The 17,388-nt window shown below is 37.9% G+C and overlaps 1 protein-coding gene across 1 annotated transcript in view; it reads left to right on the top strand.

Moving 5' to 3' along the window:
* ADAMTS2 (ADAM metallopeptidase with thrombospondin type 1 motif 2) overlaps positions 1–17,388 on the top strand; it is a 478,959-nt gene that overhangs the window by 176,514 nt on the left and 285,057 nt on the right. Inside the window, exon 3 of the mRNA XM_074212594.1 lies at positions 150–303. Within this exon, the coding sequence (XP_074068695.1) occupies positions 150–303 (154 nt within the window). The remainder of the gene's footprint in view (positions 1–149; positions 304–17,388) is intronic.

Genomic DNA, 17,388 nt, shown 5'->3' with positions numbered 1-17,388 from the left:
AATAAGTAATTCACCTTGCTTACTCTCTGCCTTCTAACTGCTCTCTGGAGAGGATTAAAGTGTGTTTAAGCATATTGTAATTGTTGACTCTGAATGGCTCCTGCATGGAGAGGAATTTGAAATGTTCTGTCTCCATCCTGTTCCTTTAGGCTGGCATGATCCGCACAGACAAGGATGAATTCTTCATTGAGCCTCTGGAGAAGGGGATGTCAGAGGAGAATGATGGCAGGATGCATGTGGTCTATCGCAGGCCACCGTCTCCAAAGCTCTTTCTCAATGACAGCAAGGAGAGTATGTATTCAGGTAAGGGTAAGAGCAGTCATGTCTGGTGGTGGACAAGAACTTGTTGGTTATTGAGTTGTTCAAGAAGCATTCTTTGTCCTTGATTGTCCATATGTACTCCTCAATTCTTCTATTCCCAAAAGGCAAACAGATTACCAGATTTTCTGGAACTGAGGTGTATTGTGGTAAAGAGTGCACAACCACAACTGAGGAAGAATTTTATACTGGGCCTGACTGGCTAAATTAGAACTAAGGATTACAGAAACATTTTTTTTTAAATATGTCAAGTGACCTTCAGGTAACCCCTTTAAAAAATTGTTATAGTTTAACTAAGCAGTATTTATTTTGAGAACAGAAAATGTAGGCATTTTTGTCTGTGAAGACAAAGATTCTCCACTTGAAGGCACCATCTCTGATTTGTGTTGAGGGGAGAGAGGGATGGTGGCAATGAAGGGAGGAGGGAGGGAGAGGTGGTGAGGAGGAGAAAGACTCCTGAAATTTGATAAACAAAATTCTCATTGTGTTTTCTTCATTTTGATCTTTGATCTTTGATCTTTCTTTGGAAAGTGAGTCAGAGAGGGGTTGGAAATTTACCCCTATCTCCTATGTTTTTTAAGATACTGCTCCTTAAACTATTTTCACCTTTTTGATTTTTTGAGTCTTGAGGCATACATGACTGGATCCTCAGATAATATGAAAATTCTCTCACCAGAAGGATATTGGCCACTTTTAGGAACATATACCTTATAGTAGAGATGGCTGGGGAAGGGGGTGGGCATTCATTATGTATTTTAGAGGAAGGGTTTGAGCCACAAGTAGTAGCATTGATGACTAGACTTCAGCATTTTGTGCCAAATAAATTCTGTACCCATTTTTCCTTTATCTTTGCGGTGTATAAAAATGTTACCTGCTTTGGAATGGGAAGTCCAGAGATCCTAAGGATAGGAATGGACGAGTATTGAAAGAATGGGAAATACCTCCCCCAATCTGCCCTCCTTTCTGTCATCCCCCTTCCTTCTTTCATCCCCTTCCTCTCCTACTTTCCTGTAGGGTAAGATAGATATTATTTTCTCTTTGAGCCAATTCTGATTAAAGTTCACTTATAGTCTCTCACTTCCTTTCTTTTCCCCTCCACTGTAAAAGCTTTTTTTTGTCTCCTTTATGTAAGATAATTTACCCCACTCTATCTTTTCCTTTCCTTTTCTTCTAGTGCATTCCTCTCTTTCCCCTTAATTTTATATTTTTAGATAACATCTCTTCATATTCAATTCACACCTGTTTCTGTCTATTCCTTCTATCTGCCATAACAATGGGAAAGTTCTTAAGAGTCACAAGAATCATCTTCCCATGTAAGACTGCAAACAGTTTAACCTTATTAAGTCCCAAAATTTTTCTTTTCATGTTGACCTTATTAGATTTCTCTTGAGTCTTGTATTTGAAACTCAGAATTTCTATTCAGCTCTGATCTTTTGCTCAAGAATGCTTCTATTTCATTGAAGATCCATTTTTCCCCCCGAAGGATTATTCTCAGATTTGCTGGATAGGTTGTAATCTTAGTTCCTTTTCCCTCTGGAATAAACATATTTTAGGCCCTTTCTTTCTTTAATATAGAAACTGCTAAATCTTGTGTTTATCCTGACTATGACTTCACAATACATGAACTGTTTTTTTTCTAGCTTCTTACAATATTTTCTCCTTGACTTGGAAACTCTGGAATTTGGTTAGAGTATTTTTGAGAGTTTTCATTTTTGTATCTCTTTCAAGAGAGGATTGGTTGATTCTTTCAATTTCTAGTTTACCCTCTGGTTCTTAGAATATGAGGGCAGTTTTCTTTGATGATTTCTTGAAAGATGATGTCTAGGCTGTTTTTTAGATTATGGCTTTTAGACAGTTCAATAATTTTTAAATTATCTCCCCTAGATTTATTTTTCCATGTCAGTTATTTTTTCAATGAGATATTTTACATTATTTTTGATTTTTCATTCTTTTGGTTTTGTTTTGTTATTTATTGATTACTTTTAAAGTCATTAATTTCCATTTTCTCAATTCTAATTTTTAAGGTATTTCCTTCATTGAGCTCTTTTTTTTTTTTTTTGTTTTGTTTTTTTAGTTTTTGCAAGGCAAATGGGGTTAAGTGGCTTGCCCAAGGCTACACAGCTAAGTAATTATTAAATGTCTGAGACTGGATTTGAACCCAGGTACTCCTGACTCCAAGGCCCGTGCTTTATCCACTACGCCACCTAGCCGCCCCCATTGAGCTCTTTTACCTTTTTTTCCATATGGCCAATTCTGCTTTTTAAGGAATTTTTTTAGTGAATTTTTGTGCCTTTTTTCCATTTGGCCAATTTTACTTTTCAATGCAATTTTCTCTTCATTGTTTTTTTTTTTGCACTTCTTTTTACCATTTGACTTAGTTTGTGTTTTAAATTATTTTCTTCAGTAATTTAGTAAGTTGTTAATTCTTTTTTCATTTTTTTGTATCACTATCATTTTTCTTCCCACCTTTTTCTCTCTGTTATTTGATTTGTAAAATCTTTTTGAGCCCTTCCATGGCATGAGTACAATTCCTATTTTTTGGAGGCTTTGAATATAGGTACTTTATCATATTCTGATTGTGTGTTTTGATCTTCCTTGTCACCATAGTAACTTTCTATGGTCAAAATTTTTTCTGTTCTTTGATCATTTTTCCAGTCTATTTCTTGACTTTTCACTCTTTGTTAAAGTGGGACTCTGCTTCTAGAATAGAAGGTTCACAAGGATTTGGGGGTAGTTGTTTTCAGAGATACTTCTAGGGATTTGTATGTTTTCAGTTCTTCCAAGGTGATATGATCTCTGGGTCTGTGCTTTGGAGATAGTAGGTATGCTTCATCTTTCATCCCTTTGGAATTGTCTTGTATCCTTATACTGCTGAGAAGAGTTAAGTCATTTACATACTTCATGAAAAAATATTGCTTCTTCTGAGTTCTATGATCCTGTTCACTTTATTATGCTTTAATTCCTATCAGTATTTCTAGGTATTTATTGTCATTTTTATAGAAAAATAATATTCCATTACAATCATATATCACAGCTTATTTAATCATTCTCCATTTAAAGACATCACTTTGATTTCTAATTCTTAGTCACCACAAAAAAGACTGCTATAAATTTTTTCTACAAATAGATTCTTTCCCCCTTTTTTGGATATCTTTGTGATATAGACCTAGCAGTGGCATTGCTTTATCAAAGAATATGTACAGTTTTATAACTATTTGGATGGAGTTCCAAATTGCTCTCCAGAAAATTTGAATCAGTTCACAATTCCTCCTATTCTGCATTAGTATCTATTTTACATTTTGTAATGCTCTCTCTATCTTCTTTGGTCTGTTTAGTCCCTTATTCATGAATATGATGAATAAATTATTCCATATCCTATTAATTTGCTGAGAATTTCAAAGTAGATTTTTCATTGATTCATAAGATTTTCTAAAAGTATAATATCATATCATCTGCAAAGAGAGCTTTGTTTCCTCCTTGTCTATTCTAATTCTTTCAATTTCTTTTTCTTCCCTTATTGCTATAGTGAATATTTTTAGAACAATATTAAATAATAGAAGTGATAATGGACATCCTTACTTCATCCCTGCTTGTATTGGGAATGCTTCTAATTTATCCCATACAGATAATGCTTACTGATGACTTTAGATAAATATTTCCTATCATTTTAAGGTAAGCTCCATTTATTCCTGCACTCTCTAATATTTGATTTTTTAAAAAAATAGAAATGGGTGTTTTATTTTATCAAAGGCTTTGAAAATAATCTTTTAGAAATAAAATGTTTGCTTTTACAATTATTATTCTTAAATTTCATCTTGTTTTCATTTCATCTTTACAGCTTTATGAAGTCTTTTCAAATTCTGAAGTACAATATTACATCCATTTTGTGTCATATCTTCTGTTTATATTCCAATCATTAATAGCATTGAATAAGATTCTCTCATCCTTATTGATGCTGTAGCTATCTTCCTTATGTAATTGATTTCTCAATCTATATTACTAGCCCTGACTTCTTCCCAGAATTCCATATTGCATTTTAAGTTTCTTTCAGGACATAGCTCCTTGGATATCCCAGTAATGATTCAACTTTAACATTCTATGGGAAAAACTGAAATCCAGATTTGTCCCTCCTCCACTCCTCCTTTTCACTCCCTAAATTAGTGTTATCACTAATCTCCTCAAACACTGAGGCTCAGATTAATCCTTGACTTCTAACTTTTCCCCATCCCTTCTATCCATCTTCACGTCCTGCCAAACTAACTTCTCAGTGTTTCTCAAACCCAGTCCTTCTTTTTTGTTCCATTTGCTATTATTCTAATGCAACCTTTCTCCATATTGTGCATCCTACCTTCAGTCCCTTCTTTCTCAAATCCATCCTCAGCCAGGTACCAGAATAATTTATGTAATGCTCAATTTTTTCCCTGTCACTGACTTTAAAATCTTCAATGGCTCTCATTATGTATTGGATATAAAATCTTATAGCTTAATATCTAAGCATCTTAGCAATCCAGCTGTAACCTACATTTCCAGTTCTCTCCCACTATTTTCCTATGATCTAGTCAAATCACTAAATTTACCATTCCCTAAATATGTTCCTTTATCTCCCAGTTCCTGGAATATCTTTCCCTGTTTCTCTGTCATTTAAAATTCTACCTATCTTTCAAACTCATACATCTTTTTTTGCGGCAATTGGGGTTAAATGACTTGTCTGGGGGTCATAGATCTATTAAGTGTATGAAGCTGGATTTGAACTACTGTTCTCCTGACTTCAAGGACCATCCTATAATCCTCAGCACTTTTTATTATCTGTCATGCATTTTAAAATTCTTTTTTTTAACTACAGTTCTATTTAAATATTATAGATGATAAGATACTTGAGAGCAAAAACTGTCTAGTCATTTTTCTTTCTCCCTTAGAAACTAGTACTGTGTTGCGCACACTTGATATATGTTTGTCAAACTGAAATGACATGCAAAAGAATTAATTTTTTTCATACTTATTGTATAAGTTTTGAGTTTATCAGCAAATATGGAATAAGAAAGAACACCTTATAGAGACAGGGTTCTTCAGGAGAAACCTATTGAATTTATGACTTTTTGATATATGTTGGCATATTCTCAAACAAGAATACCTTTTTTATTTTACTTTATTTAACATTTTCCCCCAACTCACCCTTTTGCCCAAATTCCCCTAATACTATGGCAATAACCATCTTGTTCTTAATAACCCAGGCTCAAAAGCTTAATATTATGTTTACCTCTTCATTCATTCATATCCAATCAGTTGTCTTTTGTAATCATATCCATATCTTGTCTTTTGTAATCATACTCTAAATCAATCAACCAATCATTTATTAAGCTCCTAAAATGTCCCATATCCTGACCTGTGTGCTGGAAATACAAGTAAAAAGAATAAAACAATTTTTGTTTTCAAGGATCTTTTTCATTGCAATGGGAAGACAACAAACACACAAACAACAATTCTCTAAACTCCAAAATCTTCTCTCCATTGACATAGCCACCATTCTAATTTCAGGTTTTCTTACTTAACTATTAAAATAGTTTCCTAATTGATCTCCCTGCCTCAGGTCTTTCTCCCACTATAATTCTTCCTCAAAACAGTTATCAAAATTATTTTTTTCTAAATTACAAATAGGGGGCAGTTAGATGGTACAGTGGATAGAGCATTGACCTTGGAGTCAGGAGGATCTGTGTCCAAAAGTTCCCTGTGATCCTGGACAAGTCACTTAATCCAGATTGCTTAAAAAAACAAAGCAACAAAGAAACACATATAGGATTCATACCTCTTCAGTACTTTCTTGCTCCTAGAGCTCCTCCTTCCCTCTGATTAAAAAGATTTGAAAGTGGACAGATGCAAAGAGATCCTTGCAGATCCTTCATTTAAGGTGAGCACCCATAGTCATCTCATCTTTTTCCATTCAACTAATCTTTATGTCCCTGTACCATATACTTTTTCCTCACATTATTGTTCAGCTTTCTTCTATATGTTGGTTCCCCCATTAGATTGTGAACTCCTTAAAAGGCAAGGATTGTAATTTTCCTTTCTATGTATCCCCAACATCTAGCACTGTTGTAATGTGCTTAATAAATTCTTATTGATTCACTGACTGAGCTCCTTGAGGAAAAGGATTGTCTTTTACCGTTTTCTTTTTTGTATCTTCAGGACTTAGCACAGTGATGGACTGGCACAAAGCAAATTCTTAAAACTGTTTATTGGTTTCCTGACTGGCCATATCATTCTTCCACTAAAAAAAAACTCTGGTGACTTCTTAGTATCTCTTGAAACAAGTATAAAATCTGATATTTGGCATTTAAAGCTCTTCACAACCTGATCTCAACCTAACTTTCCAATGCATTATAAATTACTTCCCTTTATATATATTACTATTCAGTTCATTCTTACTTACTGTCATTCTTACTGCTCCTTATAAATAATACTTCGTTTGTTCTCTATGGTTAGAATGGACTAGATCCCCACCTCCACCTCTTAGAATGTCTAAGTTCTTCATGCTCAGCTCAGGTATCACTTTCTTTATGAAGCTTTTCCAGATCTCTCTGGTTGCTGGTGTTTATCCCCATCACTTTGTCTCTATCAAAAGATGTACCTGTAGTCTTAGTGAAAACATGTAAACTCCTTAAAGGCTTCCCCAGAACAATGGTATTTGGCAAGCAAGGTGCTTTAATAATATTTTATTTTTATTGATACATCATCAGAATCATTGGAATGTTACAGTTGGAAATGTTCTTAGAGATCACCTAGTCCTACTTCCTCACTATAAAGATGAGAAAATAGCCACAAAGAGGAAAAGGCACTTACCCAAGGTCATTCTGGTTTTGGATATATAGTCCTGGGCTGAACCACTGGCTGCAATGGAATATGTGTCTTTTAAGAGGCCTATTCTAATCATCTTTTAGGTCCACATAGAGTATAGACTCTCTAGGCTAACATCACAAATCCTCTAACAATTTCTCTTCAACTTACATTTCCACCTTGTTTGCCTTCATTTTCCCCCCATGCATATGCTTCAGCCAAATCTAATTAATCCTAATGTTAGGATCCTATGTTCTGATCAAACACTCAGAACCTATCTGGCATCTAACTTCTGATTTTAGAAAGGACCAAGGCAACCAGTAGCACATTCAGAGGAGGATAATGAGGATAGTGAGATTTTAGGTCATGCAATAAGACAAGAACCACTTCAAGGAAATGGAACCTTGAAGAAGAGAAGATCTGGAGGTTGGAGGTGATGGAAATGACATCATTACCATCTTCAAATATAGGTACTATTGTCATAAGAAGACCAATTAGATTTGTTTCACTTGGCCTGAGGTGGGAATAGTGGAATCACTGGGTTAAAGATGATCAGAGACAGATTTCAACTTGATATAAAAGCTTCCTAAAATTGAGAGTGGTCCCAATGAAGATTAGACTGATTCTATAGGTCACCAGAAGTCTTCAAGGAAAAGATGGACGACCACTTGTCTGGAATTCCCATTCTTGTATGAATTTGCCCATGATGTCTCTTCTTGCTCTTAAAGAGTTCTTATGGGCAGCTAGGTGGCACAGTGGAAAAAGCATTGACCCTTGAGTCAGGCGGACCTGAGAGCAAATCTGGCTTAATAATTGCCTAGCTGTCACTAGGCAAGTCACTTAACTCCATTGTATGAAATAAAAATATAAAATTAAAGAGTTGTCATTCTTAGAATTTTTCACATGGAACACATGAGGTCTAAACCACAGAAAACTGGCCTGAGACATTGCTAAAAAAGATTAGTTCCAATGGTTTTATTTTTTTTTATTTTTTTTAGATTGGTGTTTTTTTTTTTTTTGGATATGATTTTTTTAAATTTATTTTTTATTCTCATTTTGTACAATTCTTTTTACATTAATAAAATATTCTTGTTTACAAGTAAGCAAAATACCCCTCCCCCCATGAATATAGATAGACTTGCTTGGGCGAAAAAAGTAAAGGGGAGAGAAAAAAAATTAAAATTAAAAAAATAATAGTAATAATTGTAGGTATGGCCAGGTGGCACAATGGACGAAGCACCAGCCCTGGAGCCCCGAGCACCTGAGCCCACATCCAGCCCCGTAGACCCAACAATCACCCAGCCATGTGACATGCAAGCCACCCGATCCCCACTGCCCTGCAAAAACCAAAAAGAAGAAAACAAAAGACCCAAAATAAAATAAAATAGTAATAATAGTAGGGGTGGCTGGGTGGCAGACAGAGCATTGGCCCCTGAGCCAGGAGCACCTGGGTCCAAATCTGGCCCCAGACACCGAAAGATCACCCTGCTATGTGACCCCAGGCAGGCCACCCAGCCCCACTTGCCCTGAACCCTCCCCCAAATAATAATAACAAAAAATGTGCTTCAGTCTTTGTTCCAACACCCACAACTCTGTCATGGGTGGATCACATTCTTTATAAGTCCATCACAAAAGTTACTTCCATATTTTTCCAACATTGCCATTGCTGATCACAACTCCCTCCTTTCTTATTTCTCCACTACCATGTACTATATTTTCTCTCTCCTTTCACTCTGACTCTGCTTTAGGGTTGCTGAGAGGCACAGCAGACAGATCCCTGGTCCTGGGGCCAAGAAGCCCTGAGCCCCCATACCACCCCTTAGGCCCAGAATCCACCTGGCCCTATGGTCCTGGGCAGGCCTTCCAATCCCAGCCCCTTGCAAGAAGTAAAAAAGAAAATGTGTCATATCTGGCCAGTCTCCCCCCATGGTCCATCCTCTCCTCCTTTATTCACATCCCCACCCCTTCCCCCTGCTCCCCCCTCCTTCTTACTCTAGATGTCTATACCCCATTGAGGATATTTGCTGTTTCCTCTCCTAGCCATATCTGATGAGAGCAAAGGTTCCCTCATTCCCCCTTGCCTCCACCCTTCCATATCATTGCAATAGCTCATTATAATAAAAAAATCTTATTATGTGAAATATCTTGGCCTATTCCCCCTCTCCTTTTTCTTTCTCCCATTCCATTTCCCTTTTTTTCTTTTGACTCCATTTTTACACCATATTTTATCTTCAAATTCAGCTTTCTCCTGTGCTTCAACTATAAAAGCTCCCTCTACCTGCTCTATTAACTGAGAAGGTTCATATGAATATTATCAGTATCATTTTTCTATACATGCAGTTCATCCTCATTAAGTCCCTCATATTTCCCCCCTCTCCTCCAATCTCCATGCTTCACCTGAGTCCTGTATCTGAAGATCAAACCTTCTGTTCAGCTCTGGCCATTCCAAAAGGAACCTTTGAAATTCCCCGCGTTCATTGAAAGTCCATCTTTTTGCCTGGAAGAGGACATGCAGCCTTGCTGGGTAGTTCATTCTTGGCTGCATTCTAAGCTCTTTTGCCTTCCACTATATTGTATTCCAAGCCCTACGAGCTTCCAATGTAGTTGCTGCTAAGTCCTGTGTGATCCTGACTGCAGCTCCATGATATTTGAACTGTGTCCTTCTCGCAATATTTTCTCTTTGACTTGGGAGTTCTGGAACTTGGCTATAATATTCTTAGGGGTTGGTTTTTTGGGATCTCTTTCTCGGGGGGATCAGTGGATTCTCTCCATTTCTATTTTGCCCTCTGCTTCTAGAATATCAGGGCAATTTTCCTGTAGTAATTCTTTGAAAATGATGTCAAGGCTCTTTTCCTGATCATGACTTTCAGGTATTCCAATAATCTTTAAATTATCTTTCCTAAGTCTGTTTTCCATATCAGTTGTTTTTTCAATGAGATATTTCACATTTTCTGCTAATTTTTCATTTTTTTGGTTTTGAAGTATTGATTCCTGATTTCTGGTAAATTCATCAATCTCCCTGAGTTCTATTCATTGTCTGAAGGATTTGTTCTCCTCAGAGAGTTTTCTTATCTCTTTTTCCATCTGGCCAATTTTGCTTTTTAAAGCTTTCTTCTCCTCAATAACTTTTTGAACTGTTTTATCCATTTGACCTAAAAGCTGGTTTTTAGCATGCTATTTTCTTCAGCATTTTTTTAGATTTCCTTGACTAGGCTGCTGACTTCATTTTCATGTTTTTCCTGCATCTCTCTCCTTTCTTTTCTCAGTTTTTCTTCCAACTCCCTCATTTGATTTTCAAAGTCTTTTTTGAGCTCTGTCATAGCCTGAGCCCAATTTCTCTTTTTCTTGGAGTCTTTAGATACAGGAGCTTGTGCTTCCTCATCTTCAGACTGAGTATCTTGATCCTTCTTGGGCTCATTTGCAAAATATTTCTCAATAGTCTTCCTTTTATTTCTCTGCTTGCTCATTTTCCCAGCCTGGGCCTGGTTTTGGGGTGCTTCCTGAGCTTTTGGGGCACTCCCACAAGAGTCTCAGTGTGTGAGGCTCTGTCCTCCCTCCTGTCTGTGAATGACCATATGCACCCCCCTCTCTGCCACGGGGCCAAGGTGGGGGGGCCGCTGCTGTTCTATGGGGGGGGCCTAGACTGCGATCAGGATCTGAATGTGGTCAGAGCCCCAGAGTCCTGTTCCAGATGCAGAGGACAGAAGAACAATGCAGTCTTTCTTCACTCCCCTCCCTCAGCTCAATGGGCTCCTGCTTACTTGCTCCGCCTGCTTCTGTTTCCTGGATCAGGGCTGGGGAAAGACCAAGCTGCTTGCTGTGTGCCCTGAGGCCTGGGCTCCACATGCTCGCTCTGGCAGAGGTCCCCCACTGTTCCCCCACTTTGTGCCTGGTGCTCCCTGGGGTGCAGCTCAGGGGACTCCTCCGCTGCTGTGAGCCACGGCTTCCAGCGCCCTGGGGCTGCCTCAGGGATGCTGAAGTTCTTTCGCTCTGGGGGGCCACCCCTCCGGTGGGCCACCCCTCTGGCAGGCCACCCCTCCAACCCCGACCCCGGGGAGCAGAGCCTTTCTGCTCTTTTCCAGGTTACCTTGAGTAGGAGAACTGCCTCACTGGTTCCCTTTGTGGGTTCTGTCTCTCAAAAGTTTAGTTAGAGTCCTTAGTTTATGAGTTTTTATCAGAGAGCTCCTAAGACTCGATCCCTTCATGTCGCCATCTTGGCTCTGCCTGCAGATTGGTGTCAGTTCCAATGGTTTTAAAATGAAGTCAGTAGAATTTTATTTAAAATACATTTTGTGCCCATTATTCTATTGGACAGAATTGAATGGTTAGAATCACTCCAAGATCTTCTAGTCAACCTTAGCCCCTTCTCTGATCCTTGTCAAACTTGCCTGCAAGAGGTGGAAGGAGTGCCTTGATGACAGAGGGGCCATTGTGTGAAGCTGCAGTGGAGTTGGAACAAGACATTAGAGTTGTGACTTGTAATTGCTAACAGGCAAGATTAATTGTTAAATAAATGGCCTTTAGACAATAAGTTTTGATATGGTCAAGAGTTAGAAATCCTTGCTCAGTGCTCTAATGTGCTGTGACTTTAGGCAAATCACTTCCTCAACCTGGGTCTTAGTTTCTTCATCTGTAAAATGAAGGGTTGGGACAAGATGATTTCTAAGGTCCCTTTCAGCTAAGTCTGTGAGTTTTTAAGTCTCCATTGATGATATGAACAACCCCCTCTCTAGGAGGCATTTACCTGCTACTACTTTTGCTGGGTAGAAAAATCAGGGTCATGATGAACTCCTTAGGAAAAGGTTCCAGGCCTAGAATTCATTTAATCCCCAGGGAACTGGGGTCTTGGATCTATGTGTCAATCATCTTTGGAGGGTGGTGCCATATGTTTGTCATCACTTTGTAGACCTGAGGTCGCTTGAGTTCTAGCTGTAACTTTATTTCATTTTGGGCATTGCAGCCAGGCCTAGAATGACATCAGGACTGGAATCTGAGGTCTGAGCAGGTCCATGGCCCACAGGTACACAAATTCATAAATTAGGACACATCTCACAATCTCAGTTGATATGGTGATACCTTGTCTGTGGCCTCATAGTTCAAACAGGTAGGTTTTCTAGGAGTGTGGCTAGTACATTCGCAGATGATAGGGCTTGTCTTCTCCCTTACATTTAAGGGATCTTCTTAGTTATATTGGTAAGTTCCCTATGTTACTCCTGGTTTCTTTATAGAAGTCCTGAGAGGCAGTAGTGTTTAGAGTTAAGAGTCCTGGGCTGAAATCCGACTTTGACACTTAGCTTTGTAGCAATGGAAAAACATGGTGCCTTTATAAGCCTCAACTTTTCCATCTGTAAAATGGGAGGAATATTAACTCTCCTTCCTATCTCACAGGTTGGGGCAAGGAAAGTAATTTGTTAGCCTTAAATCTAGGGAGCTAGGTGGTGCAGTAGAAAGTCATGAAGACCTAACTTTAAATCCAGTTTCAGACACTTCTGAACTGTGTGATCCTGGACAAGTCAATTAACCTCTGCATTTAAGCATCAACCTCCTGGCATTGTTGGGAGGATCAAAGAAAATATTTGTAAAGTACTTTTTAAACCTTAATGTGCTATAGAAATAATTTCTATTATTATCATCATCATTATTTATGAAATTACTGAAATCCTTAGTAGTATTAGTTTTCAACATAATAGAAGCATATTTGGCCAAAGCTATGGAATGATTTCTCCCCAGGGGATGAGAAGGGGCATATTAGACTAACCAAGAAAATGGGAACATTATTCCAGATGTATGAGAAAAACAAAATATCCCAATCCCCAAACCACAAAATTTTTATTGTAAACATTGAATTACTGCACATTCTTCTTGTACTTCAGCTTCTTTAAGAAATAGGAAGCACTTAGGGAGACAGATGTGGGAAGAACAGGAGGGCTAGATTAATATACACAACAATTCTAGTATTTTTGCATGGCTTTAACCAAACCAACAAGTGAGTCAGTGGAGTCAATCAGGTCAGGTTCCATGGGGAAATGAGATTTTGTAATATTGAGTCTCTTAGGAGGGTGATTAACATTCCCAAGAGGAGGCTCTTCCAGTAGGAGAATGTCTTTCTTGTTCCTCCCCAACAGTTCCCATTGTGTGTGTGTGGTAGTAGGGAATGAGAAAGGAAGGAAGGTAATACTGAAGTTCTGATCTGGCTATGGGTTACTTGACCTACATTCATTCATTAATTCAATTAAATATCTATTAAGTATCTGCTAGATGCAAAGTACTCTGGTAAATGTGAGGGTAGGATGGAGTTAGGAAAGATACAGATTAGATAAGATGTGGTTCCTAACATTAGGGAATTTACAGTTTAATAGGATAAGACACAAATACATAATTATATACAAAGTATACATGAAAAATGTTTTCTGATTGAATATAAATTACTTGAGGGCAGAGACTGGTTCATTTTGATCTTTGTATATACTTTGCATTTCCAGTCATCCAGATTCATATCTGGCCATTGGATCCAGATCCCTCTGGAGGAGAAAGTGAGACTGTGACTTAGCACAGCACCCCTCACTCCAGTCTAATTTACTTGCTTGTCATGGCATCACCTCCCTGATATCTTGGTCTTTGAGAACAAAGGACAAACATCATTACACCTTTCATCTATCACAGTGCTGGCAGCAAGGGGGAGCAGAATATAGAGGGCCAGGCCTGGAGTCAGAAAGATTCATCTTTCTGAGTTCAAATCTGTCTTCAGATACTTTCTAGATGGGACCTCAGGCAAAACATTTAATCCTATGTGCCTCAGTTACCTCATCTGTAAAATGAGTTGGAGAAGGAAATGGCAAGTCACTCCAGTACCTATGCCAAGAATCCCAAATGAGGTCATACAGAGTCAGACACAACTAAAAACATCTAAACAACATAATAAATTCTTGCTAATTGATTTTTAGAGAGATTCACAATATTATGTGAAATTGGGGGGGATTAAAGTTATTATCAGTGGGGGGAGGTGAAGGAGTAGAAAGGGAACAATAAAGGTAAGGTAGGAATATAATAGGTAAAGAGAAGGGGAGGAGATAGATTTTTGTTTATTTTTTGAGCTCTGGGCTTCCTATTCTCTCCCAGGATTGAGATGTTACTCAAAGGCCTATTTTCTCTGCTGTTCAGTATATAAAGCTTTATCCTGTTTAATTTTTCCAGCCTGAGCTATTTCACCCCTCCTTAGGCAACTTGGTGGCCCATCCACTTCTGAGGTTTCCTTCCTGGCCTTGCTAGGGACACTTGGCTTTGGGCCTATTGATGCACAGAACTCCCTAACTCAAGTCCTTAGCTTGAAAGAAGGATTATAGATATGCCCCACTACCCTGGACTGGTGGGGGGGGGGGGAGCATTATAGACCTGGAGAAGGGTATGAGAAATATCATGGTGATAGGAAAGGCAGAGTATGTTCAGATGTCAGTAGTCTGGTTTGGCTGAATCATAGAGTATATCAAGGGGAGTTATATAAGGCTACAAAAGTAGGTTGACAAAAGTCTGAAAGAACTTGAATATCTGGTAAAAGTACTTGGACTTAATTTACTAGGTCATAGAGAGCAGCTGGTGCTGCTTTTATCTTATGGAGGATGGTGGTCACATAGTGGTGAGTGTTGGAGTCTGGAAGGCCCAAGTTCAAAACCCACCTCAGATAATTACTAGTTAGTTGTATGACCTTGAGCAAGTCACTTAATCTCTGCCTATTTTGTCCATTGTAAAAATGGAGATGAGAGAGACAGACACAGAGAGAGCAAGAGCAAGACAGGCAGACAGAGACAGACACAGAAATAGACAGAGGAGACACAGATGGGCACAGAGACTGAGATAGAGACAGATTGGCAGAGAGACAGACAGACAGAGAAAGACAAACATACACATAGACAGACAAGCAGAAAGAGGGACAGAGGGGGATAGAGACAGAGAAAGAGACAGACGAGAGAGATATAGAGAAAGACAGAGAAGTAGACACATATACACTGTAGCAATTGAATATGATTATATTGTGAGGGATTTGTCTCCAAGTATGGATCTCCAAATACTTTGAAGAATATAGGGTCAAGAGTCCTGATAGTTTTATGAAGTTCTTTGAATGTAGATCCCTGGAGGCTTGAATTCATTCCTTGGGTGAATCTTGGTTTTGTGGGAGTTTGGGGAGAGTGATAATTGAGACTGTATATCCAGCTGCTGGGTTTTGAATGTGAGCTGATCCTGGTGCTGATTCTAGCACTTGGGGATGGTAATGACAAGCCTAGACAAATGCTGTATCAGAAAGGTACAGTTTTTAGCTCTTAATAATCTCTGAAGTAGAGAAGAAAGCTCCAAGGTAGATGATGCAAACAGGCCCAGTGTTTAAGATGAAAGTTTGAAGGTAGTGAAAGAAAAAGTGGATCTGTACCAGACTCAGCCCTGGTATGTGGTTGCCCTGATAGAACAGGTTCACTGCATTGTAAATGAACTAGTTACATTGTAAACTAGTCAATATTCCTTGTCTGAATGGTATACTCACATTGTAGAGTAACTTCAAAAAAAGGCATGCACATCTACCTTCTTACAAAAACATATTTTTTTTTTGCCCATGATGATTTATGTGAAGGCAGAGGGACAGCTTGGGAAAAGAGGGGTTGCAGTTAATCAAGTTCTGACTCTGATGCTTGTTGATAAAAAGTACCCAAAAGTCAAATTCAATCCCCAGTAGATAAATCAAAGTCAAAGAATATGAGATAATTATAAAATGGAAAGTAAAGTACAATCATTTGAACAGTCTTCAACCTCACTAATAATTACAGAAATGAGAATTGAAATAACTTTGGTATACAAACCACCACCAAGCATCTATTAAGTGCCTATAGTATGCAACATTTAGAATGCTGGATGGTAGGTACCTAGAGACAAAAATGAAAGTCTTTGTCCTCAGTGGGTTTACAGTCTATTGAGGAAAAGCAAAACAAGTAAATTTGTTGTTGCTCAATATTTCAGATGTATTTTATTCTTGATGACCCCATTTGGGATTTTCTTGGCAAAACTACCAAGGTAATTTGCCATTTCTTTCTCCATTGGATCCATTTTGTTAGACAATCAGTTTGTGACTTGCCCAGGATTACAAAGTTGGAAGTGTTTGAAGTTGGATTTGAACTTTGGTTTTCTATAGATTCTGGCCTTGGTACTCTATCTACTGAACCACCAGATGCCTCATGGGTTAATAGAACATATGTGTGTATTTGTATACATAGATGTGTGTATACATGTATATATATGCAGAATATATGTATATATACACATATAAACATTTATTTATTTATTTATTTGTTTGTTTGTTTGTTTATTGTAAATAAAGACAATTGGAAGGGGCTAGGAAGACATTATCCACTAGGAATGAGCATCAAAAGCGTGCTTGAGCAGACTTTGAAGGAATTCTAAGAAACAGAGAGAAAAATGGAGAGCTGTATACTATTCAGAGGACATGAAGAGGAGATGGAATGTCCTATATGAATACTAGTAAGTTTACTTTTTTAACTGGATTGTGCAATGTGTAAAAGGCAGTGATGCTTATTAGATCTAGAAAGGCAGAATGGAGTTAGAATTTGAAGGACTTAAATGCCAAACAGAAGAACGGAATTTGATCATGAGGCAATAGGGAACCAGTTGAATTTTTTGAGAAGGTTAGTGACATGGTCAAATGTAGGCCTTAGGAATTCCACCCCACCTAAATGCTTTGAAAAATGTCAAAAAATCAATTTTAAATGAGCCCTTTGGAACATTATCTGATTATACATAGAAAAATTTAAGAAGAAAAATCATACATTTGAAAAATAATTCCATTATTTGAACTGTGCTCTGAGAATATTCTTTAAAAGTTCTATCTAAACTTCTTGAGACTCAGTTTCTTCATCTAAAAAATGAGGGAACAGACTAGATGAGCTCTAAAGGTCATTATCCCTTTCAACTCTAAAGCTATGATTCTATTGTCCCATGATCTTGGGACGCTGGACAAGTCAAATTGATTTCTTTGAGCCTCAATTTTGATATTTGTATGATGGAAATAATACTACCAATTCATATTAAATGAGAGCTTCCATACTTGTAGAATTTAATGGTTTATAAAATCCTACCTTCATCCAACCTATGAAGTCATGAGTGCAAGCATTATGACCATTTTACAACAATATTTTGTTCTAAGCAATAGCTTCAGAGACATTAATTGACTGGTCTAGT

The sequence above is a fragment of the Macrotis lagotis genome, chromosome 1 (assembly GCF_037893015.1).
Source record: "Macrotis lagotis isolate mMagLag1 chromosome 1, bilby.v1.9.chrom.fasta, whole genome shotgun sequence".
Taxonomy (NCBI): domain Eukaryota; kingdom Metazoa; phylum Chordata; class Mammalia; order Peramelemorphia; family Peramelidae; genus Macrotis; species Macrotis lagotis.
The sequence above is the reverse complement of the archived record's forward strand: the minus strand, read 5'-3'. Positions and strand labels throughout refer to the sequence as shown.